The 26,414-nt window shown below is 39.9% G+C and overlaps 1 protein-coding gene across 6 annotated transcripts in view; it reads right to left on the reverse strand.

The window, feature by feature from the left end:
* The window catches only part of APP (amyloid beta precursor protein), a 286,389-nt gene that overhangs the window by 157,550 nt on the left and 102,425 nt on the right, over positions 1-26,414 (reverse strand). For all 6 annotated transcript variants that reach the window (XM_020892410.2, XM_020892408.2, XM_020892409.2 and 3 more), the window contains exons 4-5: positions 8,734-8,846; positions 5,081-5,274 (exon numbers count right to left, since the gene is read on the reverse strand). In XM_020892410.2, coding sequence (XP_020748069.1) covers positions 5,081-5,274; positions 8,734-8,846 — 307 coding nt within the window. The remainder of the gene's footprint in view (positions 1-5,080; positions 5,275-8,733; positions 8,847-26,414) is intronic.

Raw genomic sequence — 26,414 nt, forward strand, 5'->3', positions numbered from 1 at the left:
TCATCCCATAAAGAATGTTCCTCTAAATGCCTCATTAGCAATAGGATAACACTCATCTTCCAAAACAAATCTCACTACCTACCAGTCAACAAAGTGCATTAAGCTGTGGATCAAATTTTACTCCGGAGGAGCAGAGTTCCTTTTTCTTTTTCCCTTTTCAAGTCATATGGTGTCTCCTAAGGACTTGTCAAGCAGGATGTGTGAATTTCTCATTGTGATCCTGCATTTGACGTGTCACAGGCAGGCTTGTTCTGGAACCCTCAGCTTGTGTGGGGGTCAGTGATTTAATGTCTCTCTCATGTTGCCCACTAGCTTTGCCAGAAGAGAATGAAGGCATACGTGCCTGCAGGGATCACAGAAAAACATGCTCAAAAATGATGGGATACAAGTGACTTGATATCTTAATTCTATTAAGTTCTAACCAATACTTTTTCCCCCCAGTTCCAATTTATCTTTTTTTTTCCTTTTTAAGAAAATTTTAGTTTGAAAAGTGAAATAGAGTTGATTTACAATGTTGCATTAGTTTCTAGTGTACAGCAAAGTAATGCAATTATAAATATATATATATATTATTTTTTGTATTCTTTTTCATTATAGGTTATTACAAGATATTCAATATCATTCGTTCCCTGTGCTATACAGTAGGACCTTGTTGTTTATCTATTTTACAGGCAGTTGTTTATATCTGCTAATTCCAAATTCCTAATTTATCCCTCTCTCCCTTCTTTAGCTTTGGCAGTCATTGGTTTGTTTTCTATGTATGTTTTTGTTTTGCAAATAAGTTTATTTGTAACATATTTTAGATTCCACATATGAGTGATATCATATCTGTCTTTAACTTCACTTATTATGATAATCTCTGGGTCCATCTATGTTGCTACAAATAGCACTATTTAATTCTTTTTTAATAAATGGGTAATATTCTATTGGGGGCTTTCCTGGGGGCTCAGATAGTAAAGAATCCACCTGCAATGCAGGAGACCTGAGTTCAGTCCCTGGGTTGGAAAGATCCCCTGGAGGTGGGATGGCAACCCACTCCAGTATTCTTGCCTGGAGAATGCCATGGACAGAGGAGCCTGGTAGGTTAGTCTATGAGGTTGCAAAGAGTAGGACGTGTCTGAGTGACTAAGCACACAATATTCCATTGTGTGTGTGTGTGTGTGTGTGTGTGTGTGTGTGTGGAGGAGGGCGTGGCAACAACACTCCAGTATTTTCGCTTGGAGAATCCCATAGACAGAGAAGCTTGGTGTTCTTTGGGCACAAAGAGTCAGAGATGACCTAGTGACGCAGCACAGCACATATCTGTGTATACACACATACACACACACTATGTTCTTTATCTGTTCATCTGCTGATAGACACTTAGGCAGCTTCCATGTCTTGGCTATTGTAAATAGTGCTGCAGTGAGCACCGCTGGAGTTTATGCATCTTTCTGAATTAGAGCTTTCTCTAGATACGTGCCTAGGAATAGGATTGCTGGGTCATATGGTGCATGCGGGTCATATGGTGCATGCTAAGTCACTTCAGTCGTGTCCAATTCTTGTGCAACCCTATGGACCATGCTCGCCAGCCTCCTCTGTCCATGGGATTGTCCAGGCAAGAATACTGGGGTGGGTTGCCATGCCCTTCTCCAGGGGATCTTCCTGACCCAGTGATTGAACCCAGGTCTCTTACGTCTCCTGCACTGGAAGGTGGGTTCTTCACCACTAGTGCCACCTGGGAAGCGCCAGTCAGTCATACATGGACATGTATTCACTCCTTTTCAGATTCTTATCCCACATAGGTCAATACCAAGTATAGAGTCCAGTGAGATTTCTTTCATGATTTTGTAAAACTTTTTGAGAAACAAATCATCAACCACATTGTTACATTCACAGGGTTTCTTTCCAGTACATCTCCTTTCATGAACTTTAAGGGATTAACTTAAAGGGATTAACGAATCCTTTCTCACACTCCTTACTTTCACAAGGTCAATCTCTAGTGTGTGTTACCATGTGGGCATGGTTTCTATTTTCAGTTTTTAAAGGAACTTCCATACTGTTTTCCATAGTGGCTGCACCAATTTACATTCCCACCAACAAAAGGAGGATTTGCTTTTTATCATGCCTTCTCGAGCATTTATTATTTGTAGCCTTCTTAATGATGTTAGGTCATCAAATAGTGATGATTAGGTATATACAGTAACATTAATATCCCAGCTGCTGTTACGGCATGAATAAGAAATGGAATTAACTGGCGGGATTAAACATCAACCTTAGAAAGCTCAGAAGCAGTTAAAGGGGGAAGTTAATTTTCCCCACATAGGGAGAACTGATGAAAATATCTTTACAAAATGTTAAGGGTATCAGTAAATCCAGGATAGTCAAAGGAATATGTAAAAATCCTTACCCCCTGGGTCCATCCTGGCCAGAAAGAACCAAAAAAAAAAGAAGAAGAAAATGAACTAAATGCCTGAATTAGGCAGGTGATTGTTATAAAGTAAGGGTGAAATCTCTAGGACCAGATTAGTATTTTAGGTCTAAGATCAGAAGATCGTATTTAGAGAGTAATGTCAAAGCTGGAGACCCTGTGGGTGCATCATCTCTTAGTGATGACAGGGTTCAAGGTATAATTGTTGCAGACAGCAGAACGGCACATAAATGTAGGTGATAAGCAAAGATCCAGCTAACATTTCAACTGAATGTCAACCTGGATGGTGATATTACTGAACACAGAAATAGGTAAGATGACCATATGACCTACTTTTGTCTAAGTCCTTCAGTTAAGACTGTGGTCCTAGTGTCAAATCTAGTTTAATACACTCTAGTTGCTCTAGTAATAGATAATGTAATAAATTAAAAGAAAAAAAACAGCAGTGTTAAAAAACAGCATACTGGTGTTCTATAGTTTGGTGACTAACAAAAAGACACATAACAGAGGGATGGGTATTGAAGTAGGTATCAGTACCTACTTTGACATGGGTAAATAATAAATAATGAGAGACTCATAATAAATAAATGAGCAACTCGAGGCCAGATGGGGAAGCCCTGTGGATCTCTTTCCAGGACCAGTGAGATGGGATGTAGGAAAAGAACGGGCCACTGAAGAGGGTTTCATAAGATACGATGTTAGTAACGCTTTCAATTAGTTCAGTACGTCAGAAGGAGGGTAGGAGGAAAAGATCAAGACACATCAAAATCTATTCCCAGTAAACAGTAGGTTTTATAAGATGTAAAAAAATGCGTTAAATACAGAAGAGAGTCTGGCAAAGGTCTGTCACTCTCAGGAAAAGCACAAATGCCCACATTTAATTACAAAAAGCCCCTCGTGTATGAATGATCATGAATGGTGGGTCAACAGCTTTGATACAGGGTTACAAGTACACAGCTGGCTCCTTATGATTTTAAGAGCAGCCATGGATCTGTCTTGGTTTATTCACCATCATCTGGGTTGTTTACTAAGTACAGAGTCAATTCAGTGATGAGAAGTGGTCATGCATCCAACAAACCAGGAGAAAAGAAAATGGCTGAACAACTCCAAATTTCCCTTTTTAATACTGACTGCACTGGCATCGGGTGGTAAGAACCCTCAGGACAACTTTTTCACGAATTCACCCTTAAGCCGTCAAATCCACATGTGACTGAGGAAGAATATGAAAAAGCCATCAATAAAAACTAAGCAACTCCAACTTTTAGACAAAGTAGCAATGAAATCCAAACCAATGGACATTTCTATACCTGGCACATGGAACACAGGGGAGAGAGCCAACCATGGGCTAGAATGCAACGCTCAGAAGCTTTCCCACCCTGTTCTCACTGATGTTTCCTGCCCTGGGAGAAGGAGTTCATACTATTTAACTTACATCTCTTAGAAACATAAAGAAATATTGTAAGCACACAGCTCACTTTTCCTTTCTTTCTTTCTCCTGTGGTTTAGAATTTGCTTGTTCTGCTACACTGAACTCAATTTTTCTAAATCATGTAAAAGAGGCAACACAAGAAAGCTTAACTAACAAGAAGAGAGTTATGGTAACAATGGGTAAGACACTAGAGAGAAGCCTGCATTATTAACTGATAAAAATGACAATTAGGGATCCTCAGTGTACACAGACTCTTATATATCTGTAAAACAGGTTTGTATTTTTGTAAAACTATTTTAAAACAAAATTCTGTAAAGCAATTATCCTCCAATTAAAAAAAAACTAAAAAAGTTCTGAAATATATTATTAAAACACCTGTGCTTAATTACATAAAAGTCAGAAAACTTTACATTAATTACTATAAGCCCTACAAGTCATATTTAATATTCTACTTGGAAATTTGTAACATTTGGGAACATCTGAGAAAATACTGAAGGAAAAAGTGAAGTGTTACATCATTATCACTTCTGGGGATGTGACTAAACCAGATGGCCTTTCTAACCCAAAGATTCAGATTTTATAATTTTATGATCTGAATACAAATGATGCCTTCAATTAAAAATAAGAATCTACAAATTATGGGATTTAGATTCCAAAGAAAATGAGGTGAAAATATATTTATTAATAATCACAGAAACCAAAGTCAGTTAAAGAACTTTAGCAAACATTTATGATTGCCTCCGACCTCATTTATAAAGGATAAGATGACAAAGGCAAAAAACCCACAAAAACAAAAACCCACGCAAACAGATACAAAATCCTTCTTAACAAAAATTCAGATTTAGCCAATGACTGATGAAATAATCCCCAAATCCCCTCCCCAAATTTCTAAACTACAGACCAAAACAGATGGCCATGTCATTCACCCAGATCTCAAGTCTCTGTAGAACTACCAGTGACCTATTATAATACCAGTGGAATTTTCATCCCAACTTGTAAAGGTAAAATAAAATAGTTACAATTAATTCAGTGATGGCTGATTAAATATACTAAAATTAAACGGTAGGCTATAACCTGAGCAGAACTTCATGGTTAGGTTTTATTCCATAAAAGCAAACTTCAATGGGAGTGGGAGAGATCATATAAATAAGAAATAGAAAGACATACATTTATAGCAGAAACAAAACTACATGTTAGATGTTCTGGCACCTAAGGGAGACAAAACACGAAGGCCACCTTACCTCCCATCTGCATAGTCTGTGTCTGCTCCACCCCACCAGACGTCTGAGTCATCCTCCTCTGCATCTGCTGAGTCAACATTGTCACTTTCCTCGGCCAGTGGGCAACATACGAATTCCACCCCTCTGAACTTGTCAATTCCACAGGGCAGCAACATGCCATAGTCATGCAAGTTGGTACTCTTCTCACTACAGGTCTACAAAAAGTAAGGAGAAAACAGCAAGTGCTGGAGTAAATGTGCTTCATTTTAAGAAAATCCAATTATAGCAAGACCAGCATATTGAGACCAATTTTACAGTGGAAAGAATCATTTGCTTTTTGAGTGGATTTGCAACAGTTTCTTTAGCACAAGTGACTTTGGTACTCTTAATTTTTAACTTTTGATACTTATTTAATAGACACAGGTTGTTATGGGGCTTCCTGGTGGCTCAACAGCATAGAATCTGTCTGCAATGCAGGAGACATGGGTTCAAACCCTGGGTCAGGAAGATCCTCTGGAGAAGGGAAAGGTTACCCACTTCAGTTTTCTTGCCTTGGAGAATGCTATGAACAGAGGAGCCTGGTGGAGTACAGTCCATAGGGTCGCAAATGACTTAAGAGAATAAACAATAACATGTTGTTATACTATAGAAACGAATAAAAACAATAGGAGTAGAAACAAATTGGGAGCTAAGATGTAGAAGAAGCCTCCACAGTGAACAGTTATCAGATAATCAATTCTTTCCAGCCTCGTTAGCATATCAGGAAGTAGTGATGATTCTACATATATATCCCCCCAACTCACTTCCACTTCCTTTATGGATGGAAGGTACTCTCACTTGGATCTATGTTATTCTAGAAACTGCAACTCTCTTGGCTCACTTCCAAAGTAACAGTCTTGGGTAAAGAAGAAATTATCCTCTGCTATGAATCAGAACTTAAAGTCATTAAAGATTTCTCCTTCAAATCCTGTTGCTTTTCTGGGATTTGTTCAGTTCAGTTCAGTTCAGTCGCTCAGTCGTGTCCGACTCTTTGTGACCCCATGAATCGCAGCACGCCAGGCCTCCCTGTCCATCACCAACTCCGGGGTTTACTCAAACTCATGTCCGTGGAGTCGGTGATGCCATCCAGCCATCTCATCCTCTGTCGTCCGCTTCTCCTCCTGCCCCCAATCCCTCCCAGCATCAGGGTCTTTTCCAGTGAGTCAACTCTTCGCATCAGGTGGCCAAAGTATTGGAGTTTCAGCTTCAGCATCAGTCCTTCCAATGAACACCCAGGACTGATCTCCCTTAGGATGGACTGGGTGGATCTCCTTGCAGTCCAAGGGACTCTCAAGAGTCTTCTCCAACACCACAGCACAAACGCATCAATTCTTCGGTGCTCAGCTTTCTTCACAGCCCAACTCTCACATTCATACATGACCACTGGAAAAACCAAAGCCTTGACTAGACAGACCTTTGTTGGCAAAGTAATGTCTGCTTTTTAATATGCTATCTAGGTTGGTCATAACTTTCCTTCTAAGGAGTAGGCATCTTTTAATTTCATGGCTGCAATCACCATCTGCAGTGATACTGGAGCCCCAAAAAATAAAGTCTGATACTGTTTCCACTGTTCCCCCATCTATTTGCCATGAGGTGATGGGACCAGATGCCATGATCTTAGTTTTCTGAATGTTGAACTTTAAGCCAACTTTTTCACTCTCCTCTTTTACTTTCATCAGGAGGCTTTTTAGTTCTTCACTTTCTGCCATAAGGGTGGTATTATCTGCATATCTGAGGTTATTGATATTTCTCCCAAAAATTTTGATTACAGCTTGTGCATCTTCCAGCCCAAAGTTTCTCATGATGTACTCTGCATATAAGTTAAATAAGCAGGGTGACAATATACAGCCTTGACGTACTCCTTTTCCTATTTGGAACCAGTCTGCTGTTCCATGTCCAGTTCTAACTGTTGCTTCCTGACCTGCACACAGGTTTCTCAAGAGGCAGGTCAGGTGGTCTGGTATGCCCATCTCTTTCAGAGTTTTCCACAGCTTATTGTGATCTATACAATAGATCTTTGGCATAGTCAAAGATTTTGGCAAAGTCTTGGCATAGTCAATTCCCACAAACCAAAATTAACATAAAGCTTTGAAAGCACACAGTGGTGACAGAGGAAAGATTAATAATTCAACACATAAGTAAACAATGAAATTTTATAGAGTGTACTTTGACCTCATAGGAATTAAGACTTATTTTGTTTCTCAGTAGCAAAAAACGTTTTTTAAACTCAAGAAGACATGAAAAATGAGGTAGTCAGATGGGTGTGTGTGTGTGCTGAGCTGCTAAGTTATATCTGATACTTAACGAATCCATGGACTGTAGCCCGCCAGGCTCCTCTGTCCACGGAATTTTCCAGGCAAGAATACTGGAAAGGGTTGCCATTTCCTACTTCCAGGGGATCTTCCTGACCCAGGGATCGAACCTGCATCTCCTGCATCGGCAGACAGATTCTCTACCATTGAGCCAGCCACCTGGGAAGCCCAATCAGAGGGGTACTGGGCTTTAAATCATCTAGGTTGTTTTCTTAATATCAATTATCTCTGAAACACTTTTATATAAAGACAATGTTGCACAACATATTACTTTGTAAGAGGCAAAATTAATGCTGAACCTTACCTGGTGTTTTTTGCCTAACAGCTTTAAGGCTATGATGCAATGGCTAAATGGAGCCAGATCAGGGTTTCTCAACCTCAGTACCATTGACATTTGGGCCAGATCATTCTAGTCCTGCTCACTGAAGAATGCTTAGCAGAACATTCTGGCCACCAAATGCCAGTGGTATCACCCCTTGTCACAAAAAAACTGTGACATCCAATATGATATCCAGACACTGGCTCATGTCCTTGGGAAGGGATGCGGAGTGAAACTGACCTCACTCAAGGACCACTGAGCTAAACCAAGGAGCCTAATTCTGGGAGACTGATTTCATTACAAAGAAAAAAAAATTATACAAATTTATCAGAAAAACTTCATAATAAAGGGACAAAGCAGTTTTAAAGGCAATAATATCAAAAAGTGACATTTTATGCTAACTGCTTTATGTCTTATTGGCTTTGCTAAAAGCAGGGGGTTAGCAAAAGTCAGAACTGGTGCCATAGACTTACTCACTATGGAGAAATGATGGCGGCAGTGTGGCTCGACGAACACAAAATTGGTCGTAAAACTCAGATCTAACTGCACCTTTCATGTCAGTATTGGACAAGCTATTTCTCCTCTACCACTGTATTCCCCAATGAATAACAAGAGAAAAAAGTTAAACTCTAAAAACTTGGCACATGCCAAACAAAAACAAGACATAAATACAAAAATTTTTTTAAAGATATATTTTAAGGTTTTTAGAGCTTATAGTTTCTAACTTATAACATATGACATAGCATAACAAATCTAACTAAACATAAAATACTCATGGATAGCTTTTAAAAATAATAATAATAACTTATTGATCAACACAGCTGTTGTCTCAAGATAGACTTTTAAAATATTCATGAAGATTTCTATTTTTAACATAATAATTTTTTTAAAAAGCCACATTTATCAACAGACAGCTGTTGCCTCCAAACACCCCCTACAGTGTCACTGTGCATCAGGCCTAGGAGAATGTCACTTAACAAGGAGGAAGATGAAAGGGCTGGTACCTCTTTGGCCACGGTATGCCAGTGAAGGTGGGTTTCACAGACATCCATTCTCTCCTGGTGTAAGAATTTGCACTTGTCGGGAACGAGGAGGGCATCGCTCACAAACTCACCAACTGCAAACAAATAAAACAGCTTCACATCATTCCGTCCGCATCCCAGGGATCTTATCCCGGTGATGGTATCGAAAGACAGGCTAAAAGAACTTCAGAGAAGTTACGCTGCTTTTAGAATGATGAAGTAGTCAAACCAGGAAGGAGAAGTATCTTTAGAAGTTTGAGTCCTGCTGCCATAAACAGCCAAGTTCCTTGTCACATTACCTTGATGGTTAAATACTTTTTATGTGTTTAAAGTGAAATTTTAATTTATTGAACGTGAATCTCTGTGAATTAATCATACAAAAACCTGCCACTTAATTGCAACTAGGGTTAAAAAATTACAGATTGACTTCGCCAAGGCAATCATTTGAGAAGAATCAAAATAAATAATTGTCCACCCCTCTTTCTTGGACATATTAATCTGAAACTAACAGGAAAAGTTAGCATTTTTCGACTTTCTAAATAAAATCTATATATACACATATGTGTATTGTATGTTTATATGCATAATATACTGGAGAAGGAGATGGCAACCCACTCCAGTGTTCTTGCCTGGGAAATTCCATGGACAGAGAAGCCTGGTGGGCTCCAGTTCACGGGGTCACAAAGAGTTGGACATGACTTAATGACTAAAACAGCAAACAGCATACATAATACATTTGTGACCCGGTGGACTGTAGCCCACCAGGCTCCTCTGTTCAGGGAATTCTCCAGGCAAGAATACTGGAGTGGGCTGCCATGCCCTCCTCCAGGGAATCTTCCCTACCCAGGAATGAATCCAAATCTCTTACATCTTCTGCATTAGCAGGTGGGTTCTTTACCACTAATGCCATCTGGGAAGCCCAAATACAGATAGTTTTCATAGAGTTTAATTCAATTAAATTATGAAAACTGTTCCTTAGACTTTTGCTATAGTTTTTTTTGTGTGTGTGTATCATGCAAATTATTTCTAGCACTGCTGGTAATTCAGATATAAAGATATTACCTGAAGTCCTATAAGAATTCACATTCTCATAAATATTTAAGCTGGATAATTATAACATACTGTGTAAGCTGTGGGCTTAATTTCTATTTGCTTTGTTCACTACAGTATCCCCAATTTCAGTATAGATTCTGTACACAGTAGGCAATAAATGTCTTGGTGAATGAAGAAATTAAATGCTATAACAGAGATGAAGTGATGGATCAACATAGTGAACACATCTGCTTGGGGATACGGGGATGATCTCAAAGTAAAAATAACAGTAGAAATGAGCCTTAAATGGATGAACAGGAATGGGCCATGTAGGAATGAACGTGATGTTAGGACAGTATCTATCCTGTTTAACATTCTACTACCAATCCATGGTCTAGTTCTAGAAAACATGACCACACCGGATGGATGTATGGATGGACAGTTGAATGGACAGATGGCAAAAGGAAACCTTCTGTGCAAAGAAAGAAAAAAGGACAAAGCATATCTGTAGAAGAGGCAGAAGTCCACTATAGCTGGAACATAAGGTAGGTAGGGAAAAATGTCCAGAAATAAATAAAAGACTGGAGAAACATGGTGGACTCTAGTTTTAGAGTCTAAGGTTTTAAATCATTTTGGATGCAACACAGGCCACAGGACATTTTAAACAGTAATGTCATGCTCGTTTGATTTCCAAATGATGAACTCTTTAATCAAGTGAAAGATGGACTACTGCCATAAGATGATGAGTAAGCAAGGAGACCACTGAGAGAGGTACCATGATCCTTCAAGCTCGACATGCAAGAAGAGATTAAAACCAGTGACAAACAAGCAAGGAATATAAGTTGTCCACACGTCAGCAAAGACAAGAACCATTTTTTAAATTTCCTAGTATGTTACATGAAATTTTCTCAAATGATACACAAAGAGAGAAAGGTTCTAAGAAGGGGGGAAAATAAGCAACTTTTCAAACCCTTTAAACAAAAGGATTCCTTAAAACTCTCTTTATAAAATGCATTTTAGTCTGTCTCTAGTTCAAACATGCACAATGCCTCATGAAATTTAAGTATTTATTTTAATAAATAATACTTAGGTAAAAGTCTAAGCAAATCACAGAGGATAAAGAGCCTTATTATTCCTCAAATCTCTGAAACAATTGATGGTGTCCACAGCATTGCAATGTGGGTCACAGAGAATGCAAGAATTATGAGACATGGTGCCCCCAAGGGCTTCATGTGGTTGGTTCTTGGTGAAGAAGGAAACTTTGAGTCCATGGAATGGCTAGCTTTCCATGTGCATCACTGCAATTCAGCTCCACAACAGCTGTGTGATGGATCCCTAGAGTGGGACACAAGTGAGTGACTAACACTTTCCCAGAAACACATGTAATGCCACCTACCTTGAGAAGGCTATAACCAAGCCCCAGAGACAAACATCAAGATGTAAATTATAAGGAAAGAAATGACATAATAATGCAAACGATGTCACATTTTTCTTTTGCTTTTACATGGAATACTATAAAACAACAAATAAATGAAAAAAATAGATGAGTTGGGTGAATGAAAACAAAAATAACCTCATCAAAAACAAATACATCTTTCTCCAAGTGGACTCTTCATGGTTTCTCAGGGCAGGCAATCAAACATAGCAAGAATACTTTATACCCGAGACATCCCATTTTCAAGGCCACTGGAGGCCAGAATTGACAGTGGCCTGAAGATGCCTGCCTGATTTACTAGCTCTGCACTGTCAAGCCATACTACCATATACATCTGGGTTTCCCTGGTGACTCAGATGATAAAGAATTTGCCTGCAATGCAAGAGACCAGGTTCAATCCCTGGGTTGGGGAAATCCCCTGGAGAAGGGAATGGCTATCCAACTCGTATTCTTGCCTGGGAAATCCCAGGGACAGAGGAGGCTTGCAGGTTATAGTCCATGGGGTTGCAAAAAATTGGACATGACTGAGCGACTCAATGGACAGGGAGGCCTGGTGTGCTGTGGTTCATGGGATAGCAAAGAGTCGGATAAGACTGAGTGACTGAACTGAACTGAGCAACTAACACACAAACACACACACTGCCATATTTACAAACATCAGAATTATTAAGCAATGTTTTTCTGTTTTTTTACAAGTAGTTATCTGGGAAGATTCAATGCCTGGGTCAAAGCTACTAAATCAGTTCATGAGATAACCAGGAAAAGATATCGGATACTTGCAACTTTGTCCTGAAATAGTTCTTGTGGCATAAACTGGATAACAGCTGCCTAACGAAAAAGTGTCCTTTACTACTTGACCTGAGGCCAATCTGCTAAGGAGTAGATTTTAATGCAAAGTCCAAGTCACCAGAAGATATTTACTTCGGTAAAATCTAGTGTTCATCAAAAGGACACGTATGACAGTAATTTAATAAAAGGATATTTGATTTGTATTTTTTATTTGGAAAATGACATTTCATTTCGTTGTGTGAAGATGCCCTTAGGTTCTAATAATGCACACAGCCAAGAAATGTATGTCCCTCAAATGAGATTGCTATTTTAAAGGATTAATACTGGTTATTTAATAGGCCCTCGGGACTAATGGCAAAATAGAAAACTCATTGTACTCTAACATTAAAATAAAATTCATCAAAGACTGGATTTTACAATTTTGTTCATATTACTTTAAAAACTGATGGCACATACTAGAATGTTACACATTGGAAATGTTAAAGCAATTAAACCACAAAAATCTGTTAAAATTTCTTTAATAAGGAATGAAAGAGAAGTGGTAAAAATGTAACAAATCCTTTCTCAGAATCTGGTTTAGTTTAATACGGTTTACCTTTTCTCTCTTTTTAATTCTAAAAACATTATTCTTAAAAATCTATGATACCAAAAAAAAGCCAAAACAAAACAAAAAACCAACTATGATGCCACGGGGGCTATGTGGAAACTCTCTGTAGTGGCCACTCAGTTTGGCAAAGAATGTAAAATTGCTCTAAGAAATAGCTTTTTAATTAAAAAGAAAAAAAAATCTGATAGTATATTCCTGGAGTTTCCACATAGAACCATGCACACTTTTACTTTTATTTATCTTTTGCATTTTATTTCTATATGTTTTTAAATTGGAGAATAATCACTTTATAATGCTGTGTTACTTTCTACTGCATAACAATGTGCATTAGCTCTATGTATACATATATCCCTGCCCTGATGAGTCTTCCTTCTACTGCTCCCCACTACCCCCCACCCCCGTGCCACCCCTTTAGGTCAACACGGAGCACTAAGCTGAGTTCCCTGTGTTATACATCAGCTACCCATTTATTTGTTGCTGTTTAGTCGCTGAGCCATATCTGACTTTTTGTGACCCCAGGGGCTGTAGCCTGCAAGGCTCCTCTGTCCATGGCATTTCCCAGGCAAGAGTACTGGAGTGGGTAGACATTTCCTTCTCCAGGGATCATTTCCTGAACCAGGGGTTGAATTGGGTCTCCTGCACTGGCAGGCAGATTCTTTACCACTGATTTACCAGGGAAGCTCATCTGTTAAATACATAGTACTTTTAATTTTAAAACAAAATTTCTGTTTATTTGGTTTGATCCTCAGGTTAAAAAAAATGAACAGAATCCAAGTGAAAGAGACCACAATAAATTAAGTATTCTAGTGAGAAATCATCTTTCTGCTAGGTTCAATTTTAGGAATTTGGCACCATTCAATCCTAGTAGTTTCCCCTGGTTGCTCAGTTTGTGAAGAATTCACCTGTCAACGCAGGAGACATGGGTTCGATCCTTGGGTTGGGAAGAGTCCCTGGAGAAGGAAATGGCAACCCATTCCAGTATTATTGCTTGGGAAATCCCATGGACAGAGGAGCCTGGTGGGCTACGGTTCATAGAGTTGCAAAAGAGTCAGACAGGAACTAGTGACTAAACAACAAAAACAATCCCATTAGTTAAATTCAATATACAACTGTGCATATTTACTGGTAATCACACAACCTGGTTTCTTGTTTTAAACATTTACAATTTATATTACACACACTCCAGTTGAAAAGGAATTTTCACAGCTAAGGAACAAGATCTCTGCTTGGCTTCTTAGCTAAAAAGTCTTGGCAAGGTAAACAGCAGCACCGAATTCATTTGGGACTCTGCAGGCATCGATCCACTGGCTCTTAGGTGGTCTTTGAGAGGACTGTCTTATTCAAATTACCTCATTTTGCAGATGAGAGGAAAAGAACCCGGGTCAAGTGGCTTACCCACAGAGCCAGTTGGCAATGCAACTGGCCTGAAAATCTGGACCTCTGGACTCCAATCCAAGTGTGGTTAGTCAACTCACTGTTTTTTTAAAGTCTGGTCAAACTGGGTTAGTTGGCAATTTCTCTTTGGCTTTTATAAAAGTGGATTCACTTTTAGACTATAAAATAATGTTGTGATCTACGATGTGGTCAACAGAACAATAAAACCAGACTTAAATTAACTAGCAAGTCATGTAAAACAGTTAAAAATGCATTCCACTGCACAGAATGGAATGCATGGTAAACACAAAAGAGAATGCAGGACAAATAGTCATGATAGAATTCTCTCTCCTGTAAGTCTCATATTAAGGCTGAAGCTGCTGCAGATCTTCTATGATGCTCTCAGAAACTAGGTTATTCCTGTATTTCTGCACTGGGGCTTCCCTGGTAGCTCAGTGATAAAGAATCCACCTGCAATGCAGGAGACACAGGTTCCATCCCTGGGTTAGGAAAATCCCCTGGAGAAGGACATGGCAACCCACTCCAGTACTCTTGGTTGGATAATTCCATGGACAGAGAAGCCTGGCAGGCTACAGTCCACTGGGGTGCAAAAGAGTTGGAGATGACTGAGTGACTCAGCAATATCTTTCTGTTCTGCACTGCATCCTCTGTGTGTTGGCTTTTCTCATCATGTTTTGTGATCACGAAATAGCCACAGAATCTTAAGAGTTCATATCCAAGTTCCAGGCAGGAACAGGTCAAGGGATAAAGGTTTTCTGTTTGTTTGTTTGTTTTTCTCCCCTGTTAAAGCTCTGTTGTTTCACGTGGGAGGGACATCCACCCAGTATCCACATCCCATCCACCAGAGCTATGTCATCTGACCACACTGAACTGCGAGGGCGTTTGCAAACAATAATTCTGGTAGGGCACATTGTCTCCAAGAATGGGGAAAATCTGGAATTCTTTTTGAAAGGAAGGATCAGGACTGAATATTAATCAGGCAAGTACAGAGTCTCCCACAACATGAAATTTGAAGACAGAAATGTACTTTTCAGTTTCTTTATGTTCCTTTACAAAAGACAGATGATTCCAGGAAGACGATAGAGAGTAAAAGCACTACAACTAAAACCAAAGGGACTGTGAATCCCGGCGCATGGAGGGGAGGTGAGGCAGGGTGTTAGAGTAAAGAGCAGAATTTCTCAAAACCCAGTCTCCTAAAGGTTTGAGTAGGAGTGGGACTGAACAGACTGAATAAGTTTCCAGAACCACATGTACGTTCTTCAAGACAGACATCTCAAAGGAATAAATGGTGTTTCTATGAATTCACAAAGATTAAATTAATAGCTAGAAACATTTCAGGTCTTTGGATTTCTGCCCAAGGTGTAACCTCCCTTCCTTGTCTCTAAGAAGTTAAAGGAAAGGGTGAGGGAGAATTCTAGCAATGAGATTCCTGAAAATCGGCAAAGCCACGAGCAAAAGGTAAAAGAAGTGAAAGCTACAGGTTTCTTCTAAACCCTCTCTTTGACTTTTCAAGAGAACGGAGCCCAGTCTCCCTTACATACACAAATGGCAGGTTGAGTGTAAGAGAGAAATGGTGTTTGACCCAGGTTCTGAATAACAGTGGTCTTATAATCATGAAAGCTTCCCAGGTGGCCCACTGGTAAACAATCAGCCTGCCAATATAAGAGACACAGGAGAGGCAGGTTTCATCCCAGGGTCAGGAAGATCCCCTGGAGGAGGAAATGGCAACCCACCCCAGTATTCTTGCCTGGAAAATCCTATGTAGTCCATGGGATCTCAAAGAGTCAGACATGCCTGAGTGACCACGCAAGATGATGAAGGGTGCAGAACACATAGGTTAAAAAGACAGGAACAAAATAAACATTTGTTAGCTATTTTGCAGCTTTTTAAAAACCTCACAAAGGCATGAATTAATTCTGGTACTGCTCAGCAAGTGTACAATTGAAGAACTGTGTAAATAGAAGGTGGGTGGTAGGACCAGGCTTGCCCCTGTCAGTGAAATTTACAGATAAGCCAGGGGAGGAGCCAGAAAGATCCATGAAGTAACAGATCAGAGTTGGAGCCATAAGGATGAATGCATATTTAGCTTAATATAAATACAGATAGTTAGCTACAGAAATATTCATACAAGCTGGACTCGACACAAATATAATGCCTTACTCTGAGAGGCACCTAAAAGCAGATGTTCTAGTAGCAATGAGCACACCCAGTGCCCAGGTCTCTATTTTTAATATTATTTTGCAATAAAAGGAACTAGAGTCCCTTGGAGAAATAGAGGATTTTAGGATTGGGGCCTAAAACATATGAGTCCGGAGCATCTTGTGGAGAAAACAATAAAAGAGGGTATTTCAAATAAGCACAGGAGCCAAATGACATGAGCTCCCAAAGGCCAAACTTGGAACAGCTATATATATATATAAAATAAAGTAATATTAGATTATAATACAAAATATAAAATGTCTATGAGTTACTAAAACTGAATAAATAAATGGGTGGTAAAAGGCCCTGTGCAGAATTCAAAATCATCTAGACCCTCAGGAGGTGAAGCAAAATTCTCTATTCCTTCCTTGTGGGCTATGTCTAGTGACTTTCTTCCGAAGAGTTCAGTATACAATGAGGGGAAAAGAGCAGGTTTATAGTGGAGAAACCTGACAACCACTATCCCAGCCATATGATCAAAGTCAACAGTAACAGTGACAGACCTTGTTGATCACAGGTCTCTTGATATGATACGATGAAAAAGGCACTCTATTTCTGTGGTCTCTCTCCCAGAAACCCATAACTCCAGGTGAAGCATAAGAAAATTCCACCAGAAGTATCCTAAAAAAATTCCTGAGCACTACTCCTGAAAATTGCCAAGGCCAACAGTGAGGAAAGAATGACAGACTGTCATGGAGTGCTGATGAGACCTGGCAAGTGAATGTCACGTGGTGTGCTGCAGGGGATCTTGGAACAGGGAAAGGATTTTAGATAAAAACTAAGGACCTAAATTAAAAGATGCTTGCTCATTGGGAAAAAAGTCATCACCAACCTAGACAGCATATTAAAAAGCAGAGACATTACTTTGCCAACAAAGTTCTATCTAGTCAAAGCTATGGTTTTTCCAGTAGTCATGTATGGATGTGAGAGTTGGACTATAAAGAAAACTGAGCGCTGAAGAATTGATGCTTTTGAACTGTGGTGTTGGAGAAGACTCTTGAGAGTCCCTTGGACTGCAAGGAGATCAAACCAGTTAATCATAAAGGAAATCAGTCCTGAATATTCACTGGAAGGACTGATGCTAAAGCTCCTGTACTTGTCCACCTGATGCGAAGAGCTGACTCATTGGAAAAGACCCTGATGCTGGGAAAGACTGAAGGCGGGAGGAGAAGGGGACGACAGAGGATGAGATGGTTCGACGGCATCACTGACTCAATGGACATGGGTTTGGGTGATCTCCGGGAGTTGGTGATGGACAGGGAGGCCTGGCGTGCTGCAGTCCATGGGATCACAAAGAGTCAGACGCGACTGAGCAACTTAACTGAACTAAAGGACATAAATGAAGGATGACTAAAGGACAGACTGTATTAATAATAATGGATCAGAACTGGCTCATTAACTGTAAGAAATGTACCACTAGATATTAATACTGCCTTGGCCAAAAAGTTTGTTCAGGTTTTTGTATGCTTTTATGAAAAACTGAATAAACTTTTTGGCCAACCCAATTAGGAAGTTAAAATTAATTAAATCTAAAACTTAGAGCAATGCCTACTTAAAAAAAATTTGAAGGTTCCACATCAGATTTTGATAAGACATACCTATTCACTTCCATGTCAAGATTCTGACTTTCAACAACTGTGAAATTACTGTCAATTGAAAAGAAGTTGTGTTAAAAAGATGTTTACTTGGAGAAGGAGATGGCAACCCACTCCAGTATTCTTGCCTGGAGAATCCCATGGACAGGGGAGCTTGGGCGGGCTACAGTCATGGGGTTGCAAAGAGTCAGTTATGACTTAGCGACTAAACAACATAGTAGTGCTAGCTATACATTTCTCATAGTAGGAAAAATCTCTAAAAATTTTTCACCTTGCAAAACTGAATCTCTCTGTTCACTGAATGACACTCCTGCTTTTTCCTCTCTCCAGCCCCTGGCAGCTATCATTTTCCTTTCTGCTAAAAAAAAAAAATCTTTTTGAAAATATAAGGTAATTTTAACTTTTTCATTTTTAAGCTTCATATTCATATACTGGAGAGGGTGTGGAGAAAAGGGTATGCTCTTGCACTGTTGTTGGGAATGTAAATTGATACAGTCACTATGGAAGATAGTATGGAGATTCCTTAAAAAACTAGGAATAAAACCACCAAATGACCTAGCAATCCCACTCCTAGGCATATATCCTGAGGAAACAAAAATGGAAAAAGACACATGTATCCCATTGTTTACTGCAGCACTATTTACAATAGCTAGAACATGGAAGCAACCTAGATATCCATGAACAGATGATAAAGAAGTTGTGGTACATATACACAATGCAATATCACTCAGCCATGAAAAGGAACACATTTGAGTCAGTTCTGATGAAGTGGATGAACCTAGAACCTATTACACAGAGTGAAGTGAGTCAGAAAGAGAAAGATGAATACTGTATTCTAGCACATATATATGGAATCTAGAAAAATGGTACTGAAGAACTTATTTACAGGTCAGCAATGGAGAAACAGACATAGAGAATAGACTTATGGACATGGGGAGGGGAGGAGAGGGTGAGATGTATGAAAAGAGTAACATGGAAGCTTACATTACCATATGTAAAATAGAGAGCCAACGGGAATTTGCTGTGTGGCTCAGGAAACTCAAACAGGGGCTCTGTATCAGCCTAGAGGGGTGCAGTGGGGAGGGAAATGGGAGGGAGGTTCAAAAGGGAAGTGATATATGTGTACCTATGGCTGATTCATGCTGAGGTTTGACAGGAAACAACAAAATTCTGTAAAGCAATTGTCCTTTGATAAAAAATAAATTAATTTAAAAAAAGGATAAAAAATTCAAATTGTATATATTTTAATAAAATTTTATCTTAATACTTTAATTCTTTAGACATTACTTTCAATAGAACACAAATTATATGAAAAATCTTGACTGTAACATCTTAATTAGTGATTTGGTGCAGTGAAGGCAAAAGAAATTTTATGGAATATATGATTTTTTATGAAAATAAAAGATCTTTACTAACACAGGCTTCTCTTCTACGACATCTAAAATAACTAGACAAAGCTTAGTTTTAGATTTTCCTAGCAAATTTTCTTTTTCAATAATCTGTGCATGGGTGGCATTTAAATTCCTGTAAAAACTTTCAGAGTTTCTGAATAATCACACATTTATTAATTTTAAAGGAAATGCTTTATAAAATTTTTTTAAAGATTTTCTTTTGATGTAGATCATTTTTAAAGTCTTTATTGAATTTTTTAGAATATAGCTTCATTTTATGTTTCAGCTTTTTGATCAAGAGGCATGTCAGAGTTTAGCTCCCTGACCAGGGATTGAACTTGTGGCTCCTGAACTGGGCGGTGAAGTCTTAACTACTGGGACCCCCGGAGAAGTCCCTATAAAGGAAATTCTTTGCTTTCCAAGTTTAACCTGGTGTTAGAAATGTAAAAGTCACTGATCAAATTCAATTCACATTTACAAATTAAGAAATCTGAACCCTCATGGGGTTTCGCCTAGTTAAAAACAATCAGCTTCAACTTTGGACCTTGACTCTAAGTAATGCTCACTATTTCAGCAAAGTATTACAATATTTCATAAATTCTGAATCATGCCTTTCTCACCAAACCACCCAAGATTAGTTATGTGTTTTGTTCTGTTGCCTCTTTTTTATGGAGTTATTATTCATATTCTTGATTTTATTAATAATGGATTTTCTTATTACTCATATTTATAATTACCCCAACATCAAAGATACGATTATGAAAATGATCTTTCCAGGTCAGGAGGTTCTCACACTCTAAGCTGCTTCAGAGTCATTGGGATGCTTGATTGGACTGCAGATCCATCCCCTTCTGGCCCCAAGACCTGGACCGGATCTGTGAGAGGGGGATGCGTGTGAAAACACACTTCCCCAGAGGGATTCAGATTCAGGCAGTTCATGGACCACACTTTAAGAGATGACTTGGAGCAGAGTTTCTCAAGCTTTAACGTGCCCTTGAATCACCTGGGGATCTTGTTAAAATGCAGTTTCTGATTGGACAAGTCCAGTTGGGGCTGATTCTGTTTTTTATAACAAGTTCCCAAGTGACTGGATTCAGCTGTTCCTTCAGGGAGCATAGGTCTACTTAACAGAATCCATTATAACTAATCTTATTAAGGTGTTTTTGTTTTTTTTTAAGTCACAGGTTATTGCATTATAGAACCCTTTTTGGAGTAACTTTTTCTTCTTAATGGAGGCAAAATACACATAACATACAATTTACCATCGTAACCATTTTTTAAGTGTACAGTTCAGCTGCATTAAGTACATTCACATTATTGTGAAACTAGTTTCCATAGATGTTTTCATATTGCAAAACTGAAACTCTATACCTATTAAGCAAGTCCAGTCCCCTCTCCCCCAATCCCCATGTCAGAGATGGATTCCTGTGCATTCTCCCAGCTCAGACTTCTGTTCTCTCAATTTCTTTAACCTAGTATACCACAGTTTCTATCATTTCAACAATGTAATCAATGTAAAAAGTTAATACTAAGACTGCCTCCATTCACCACCACCCCGGCTGCCAAGACTAACTCTTATTTGATGGGTATTTTCCTCTTATAGCACACAGCACTTTAAACCAGAATATCTCAAGCACTCAAGAGGCAGTGGTCACCATGGGGCAGACTAGCTTAGCATCAAGGTTTTGAAATCAAGGCTACCTTTCAAGGAATGATGAGTGGAATGGGGACAAGTTGAGGTTATAGGGGAAACTAACTCCAAAGAAATAGGTCTAAGCAGAAATAAACATAAGACTGAATATACTGGGACTGTATGCATAGTTCTATATGCCATCACAATATCATATATTTAATCACTGAAAGGGATATTAAATTTGCTACTATGGTTTATTCTATTTACCAGCAAACATCAGTTATAATTTGTACTCATGATCATGCAATTAACTCAAATGCAGAAATTTAAATAAGGTTTCTTTCATATCTACTCATCATTAGCCTAGTTCAGTCTTCTATATTTTTGAGAGATGACATGAAAGGCAAATACTGAAGAGATATCCTGTTAAATTCTCTATTTCATCTCTTGAAAATGCAAGTATCCTCACTGGTTGTTTCCTCCCAACACTTCTCTTTCTTTCTGACTTTTTAAAAAATTCCAGAACTGATGGGTTTTAAAGATGCAATTAATTGGGGTTATATCACGGAGCTTTTAAAAACCCACATAATTGACAACAAAATACCAATCAGGCTTGAGGACGCAAGAGAACCACCAGTGATCACCAAAACCTTAAATTATACAGAGAAGTAAAAACATACAGTGTGTTTTGTCCACACACCTTACTCAGAAACCTATGTGTGAGGCAAGCTATAATCAAAACAGGAAGAGGCATTTTCACAGATAAACTTCCCAACAAAGTTATGGACTGTCATTATGAAGCCTCTGACTTGCCCTTCTTCCTGGCTCATCACCATCTGGCCTCGCTTCAACGATCTCCAATAATTCTTTTTTCAAGGTCAGTAGCAACAAATGCTTGAGTGTCTTCTCAGCCCTCAGATCAGCTGTCAGTTCTCTGCCATATCACTTTCTTCCTTAAGTTATGTCTTCTCAGGCAACATTTGTCCTCCCACTCTCTGTCTGAAGCTAGTCATCCTGTCCCTCTCATCGACTCCTCTCTGAACAACTGATTACAAAGGAAGACTCTGTCCATAACTTTCTGCTTGGACTTTCTCAGATTTATCAGTCATGCCCGAGGATTCAACAGCCTCCACAACTCTCCATGGTGACCTTGCAGTTACCAGTTCCATTCCTTTGCTGGACACCCACACGGAGAACGTTGCTTTCAGCAACTGTACTAGATTAGAATCAAATACCAACTGACCATCAGCTCCTAGAACTGTACAATACTGTACAAAGAACAATAAGCAATTCCTTATTGGGCCAAAATCTACCTTATGTGGAAGCAATATAAGGGAAGAGGCCACCATTCAACTATTTTTTTTCCACATACAATTTATTTGCTGTTTTACAACTTACGATTTCAAAGGCAAAAGTGAAAAGTGTTAGTTGCTCAGTTGTGTCTGACTCTTTGCAACCCCATGGACTGTAGACCGCCAGGCTCCTCGGTCCATGGAATTCTCCAGCCAAGAATGCTGGAGTGGGTAGCCATTCACTTCTCCAGGGGATCTTCCTGACTCAGGGATCGAATCTGGGTCTCCGGCATGGCAGGCAGATTCTTTACTGTCTGAGCCATCACGGAAGCCCCATGCAAAAGCTTTATTTATTTATTTATTTATTTTCCATTTATTTTTATTAGTTGGAGGCTAATTACTTTACAACATTGCAGTGGTTTTCGTCATACATTGAAATGAATTAGCCATGGATTTACATGTATTCCCCATCCCGGTCCCCCCTCCCACCTCCCTCTCCACCCCATCCCTCTGGGTCCTCCCAGTGCACCAGGCCCGAGCACTTGTCTCATGCATCCAACCTGGGCTGGTGATCTGTTTCACCCTAGATAATATATGTTTCGACGCTGTTCTCTTGAAACATCCCACCCTCGCCTTCTCCCACAGAGTCCACAAGTCTGTTCTATACATCTGAGTCTCTTTTTCTGTTTTGCATATAGGGTTATCGTTACCATCTTTCTAAAGTCCATATATATGTGTTAGTATACTGTAATGGTCTTTATCTTTCTGGCTTACTTCACTCTGTATAATGGGCTCCAGTTTCATCCATCTCATTAGAACTGATTCAAATGAATTCTTTTTAATGGCTGAGTAATATTCCACGGTGTATATGTCCCACAGCTTCCTCATCCATTCGTCTGCTGATGGGCATATAGGTTGCTTCCATGTCCTGGCTATTATAAACTGTGCTGCGATGAACATTGGGGTGCACGTTTATTTAGAATATCATTTTCATAACTTGTTTGTTGGTATAATAACTTTAGTAGTTCAAATCAAGAAAGAGAGATCACACATTCTAACCTATCATGATGATGCAGTATCTAGCTCTTCTTTATGGCTGGAACTCAGCAATTTGTTTCCTCCTGTTCTGCTAGGTATTAGAGCATCTTCCTAGAATCTCTGTTACTTTGTGAGGGACCATGCTTTCTGCACTCTCATGGCCACATTTCTGTGACTTGTGCGAGGCTCTCTTGGACTCCAATCTGCCCTGGCCATGACAGTTTCCCTTCATAGCCTGCTGTAAGGGATCTCAGTCACCCTGTCCTTTCACCTGGTAAACCCTGGAGATGTGCTCACATTCACCACGGCTTCACTGTAGCTCTCAGGTGGCACCCTGACGATCCTCATAAGGCTGGACAAGGCCTTTCTTATCCTTTCTTTGATAAAACCTTTCTTTGGAAGATGGCAGAGGACCCTGGGGCCCAACTTCTTCAAGGGGACGCTCTACCTCACCTGTTTCATCAACTTCCTCTCCCAACTCGAGAGTCTTCCGAATCCTTGGGAAGCACAACGCTCAAGGGAGCACTTTTTCCTCAACTAAGAGACTCTCTTAACATTTGAAAAGGTGCTCAGGCCTTCCAGCTTCCTGCCTTTCACAGTCTTTTCCATCTTTGCACACTTTTTGACGTTCTCATCATACACTTCTTGTTCAACCTCATCACTGAGGATCACGCCTTCTTTTGGTTTTTCCCAGGATCCCTTTGCTTTGGAGTCTGGAGGTGACTCTCCACCCTCTCACACCCTCTCATCCACTCTGTTGACCTGGGAGAGCCAGGTCAGGGAGAGAAGGCACCTCTCAGAGTAACCATCACTCTTCATCACTTCACCTTCATCCGGGTTCTTTCCCACCACTGACACCTCCTCGGTTCCTGATCTACTCCTTTCTTTCTTCCTTTTAAAACACTTTTTATTTATTTGTGGCTTCCCTGGGTCTTCGCTGCTCTGTGCAGGGTCTCTTCAGTTGCAGTGAGCAGGGACCACTCTCCAGTTGAGGTGCGCGGGCTTCTCCTATTTCGGAGCATGGACCCCAGGGCACTCAGACTTCAGGAGCTGCAGCTCGTGGGCTCTAGAGGGTGATGCCTTCAGTAGTTGTGGCACACAGGCTTAGCTGCCCAGCAGCATGTGGAATCTTCCTGGACCAGGGGTTGAACTTGTGTCCCCTGCATTGGGAGTCGGGATTCTTAACCACCAGACCACCAGGGAAGTCCAATACCACTTTCTGATGAAGGCTCCAGAGATTTCTAAGACTGTGCATCATATGACTTTCAGCATATTGAGTGAGCTCCAAAGGGTGATGCCTGCTGACAAGGTGGTTGTAGAACCCGGGTCCCCTTTCCCATTATACTCTGCTTCTATTTTGTCCCAAAATATTCATCACCGATTAATGCCTCTATCCCCAAGGGCTGTACCTCCACTCCAGCTATCCATATTCCTGAAGATGGATCTCAGATCATGTCACACGCAAAAATGTTCCAAAATTCAGAATTCCAGTAAAACCATTTCCTGAGTATAAAAAACATCGTTCTAGCCCTCCCCTCTCCTTTCCATCTGTGCATCTGCTCATCATGACCCCATGTCCTGGGTTCTTCATCACTCACTAAGGTTAGCAGAGGAGTTTCACTGGCTTCATTCCATTTTCCTGCTGGTCTGACCTAGTACCCTTGACACCTTCCTTATTCATCATCGGGGCTTACAACCAGCTAGACTCCATGTGTTGTCGATGCCCCGACTTGGCTGTTCCAGCTCAAACCTCTTCTATCTGGGAGACCCCTTGACACCCAACTGCCACATTGTGCCCCTTGGGAGCATATTAAATGCCTTGTGGATTCTCTTGTGTCTAGCCTAGACCTGAAATGTCTAGTTTTAGGAGACAGTGGGGGTGTCTCCTAAGAATCAGAGGAATACATGTCGCCCTGTATTTTAGGGATGTTCTAATTCAAAACTTCCCAGAAACAAAAGTTATATCCTAAAAAGATGCAAAACTATTCGGGGCAAGAGGAAGTAGATAAGGAGAGAATGACGCAGAAAAAAAGATATCACGGCATTTAACAAAAGAGCTAGGCAGGAAGTATCTAGGATGCGGTATTTGGAATTAGCACAACCTTTCACTGGCATGAGAACACTGCTCTAAATTCCCAGGGCTTTGTTTAAGCATAGCAGAAAGAACTGGAGTTCTGTCATTGTACTCAAATCACGACCTAGGGAGGGACACAATATCTCACAGAATTTTTTTAAAAAGTATACATGATTCATCAAATTTTCAATAAAAAATTTTTTAGAAACTACCCAGTTCTGAATCATCCTTCAAAAGTCACATGGTCTTTTCATTGGGGATGGATCTGGCCAAATAAGAATCTCTCCCTCAGTTACCATTCAACTGTGGACTTAGGAACTGCCACTTAGATTTGTAAACAAGGCTTAGCTTCATTACTGTAGATCAGTTGGCCAGGGCTCACTGCTCCCAAGAGAACTGAAAGAACTGAATTTCTGGACTTTCAAGGAAGAGGGCTTGGGGCAGCAAATTACTACACACACCAAAAGTACATCATGAACTGTTTAGCAGAGAAATTGGAAAATCCTGATCTCACTCTCTAATCCAGTCTCTTATGATGGTGGTGTCTAGGTTTGGCCCCAGTTATCTGAGTTCTGTTTCATCTGCTGACTGGTTGTTGTTTTTTAGTTGCTCAGTCATGTCTGGTTCTTTGTGACCCCATGGACCGTAACCTGCCAGGCTCCTCTGTTCATGGGATTCTACAGGCAAGAATAATAGAGTGGGTTGCCATGCCCTCCTCCAGGGGATCTTCCTGACCCAGGGATCAAACTCGTGTCTCCTGCATTGGCAGGTGGGTTCTTTACCACTGAGTCACTTGAAAGACCCACAGCTGGTGATGCTCGCGAGTAAAGGCAAAGAAATTACTGTGGATCTCTATGGTAATGGAATATAAAGCCCATATTTTAACAAATAAATAATGGACTTGATAATAAGGGTGTACTGGAATCTGTTTAAAGATACTAAAAAAACTCTGGGGGGGGGGAACTAAGGTCAGTTAAAAGATACGTACATTTTAAAACTACTCATCAGCATCTTCCTCAATAATTAAGTATCAAAAAACTATTTCCGTATTGACCAAATCCCCCGTGTCATATAACAGAATGAGGACAAGGCTATTCTTGAACCTAGCAATTTTATCACTGCAACTTCAATCATGGATGTAAATGAAAATTTCTGCTCACTTTGCTACTTTTCTGCTTGACTG

The sequence above is a fragment of the Odocoileus virginianus genome, chromosome 25 (genome assembly GCF_023699985.2).
Source record: "Odocoileus virginianus isolate 20LAN1187 ecotype Illinois chromosome 25, Ovbor_1.2, whole genome shotgun sequence".
NCBI lineage: Eukaryota > Metazoa > Chordata > Mammalia > Artiodactyla > Cervidae > Odocoileus > Odocoileus virginianus.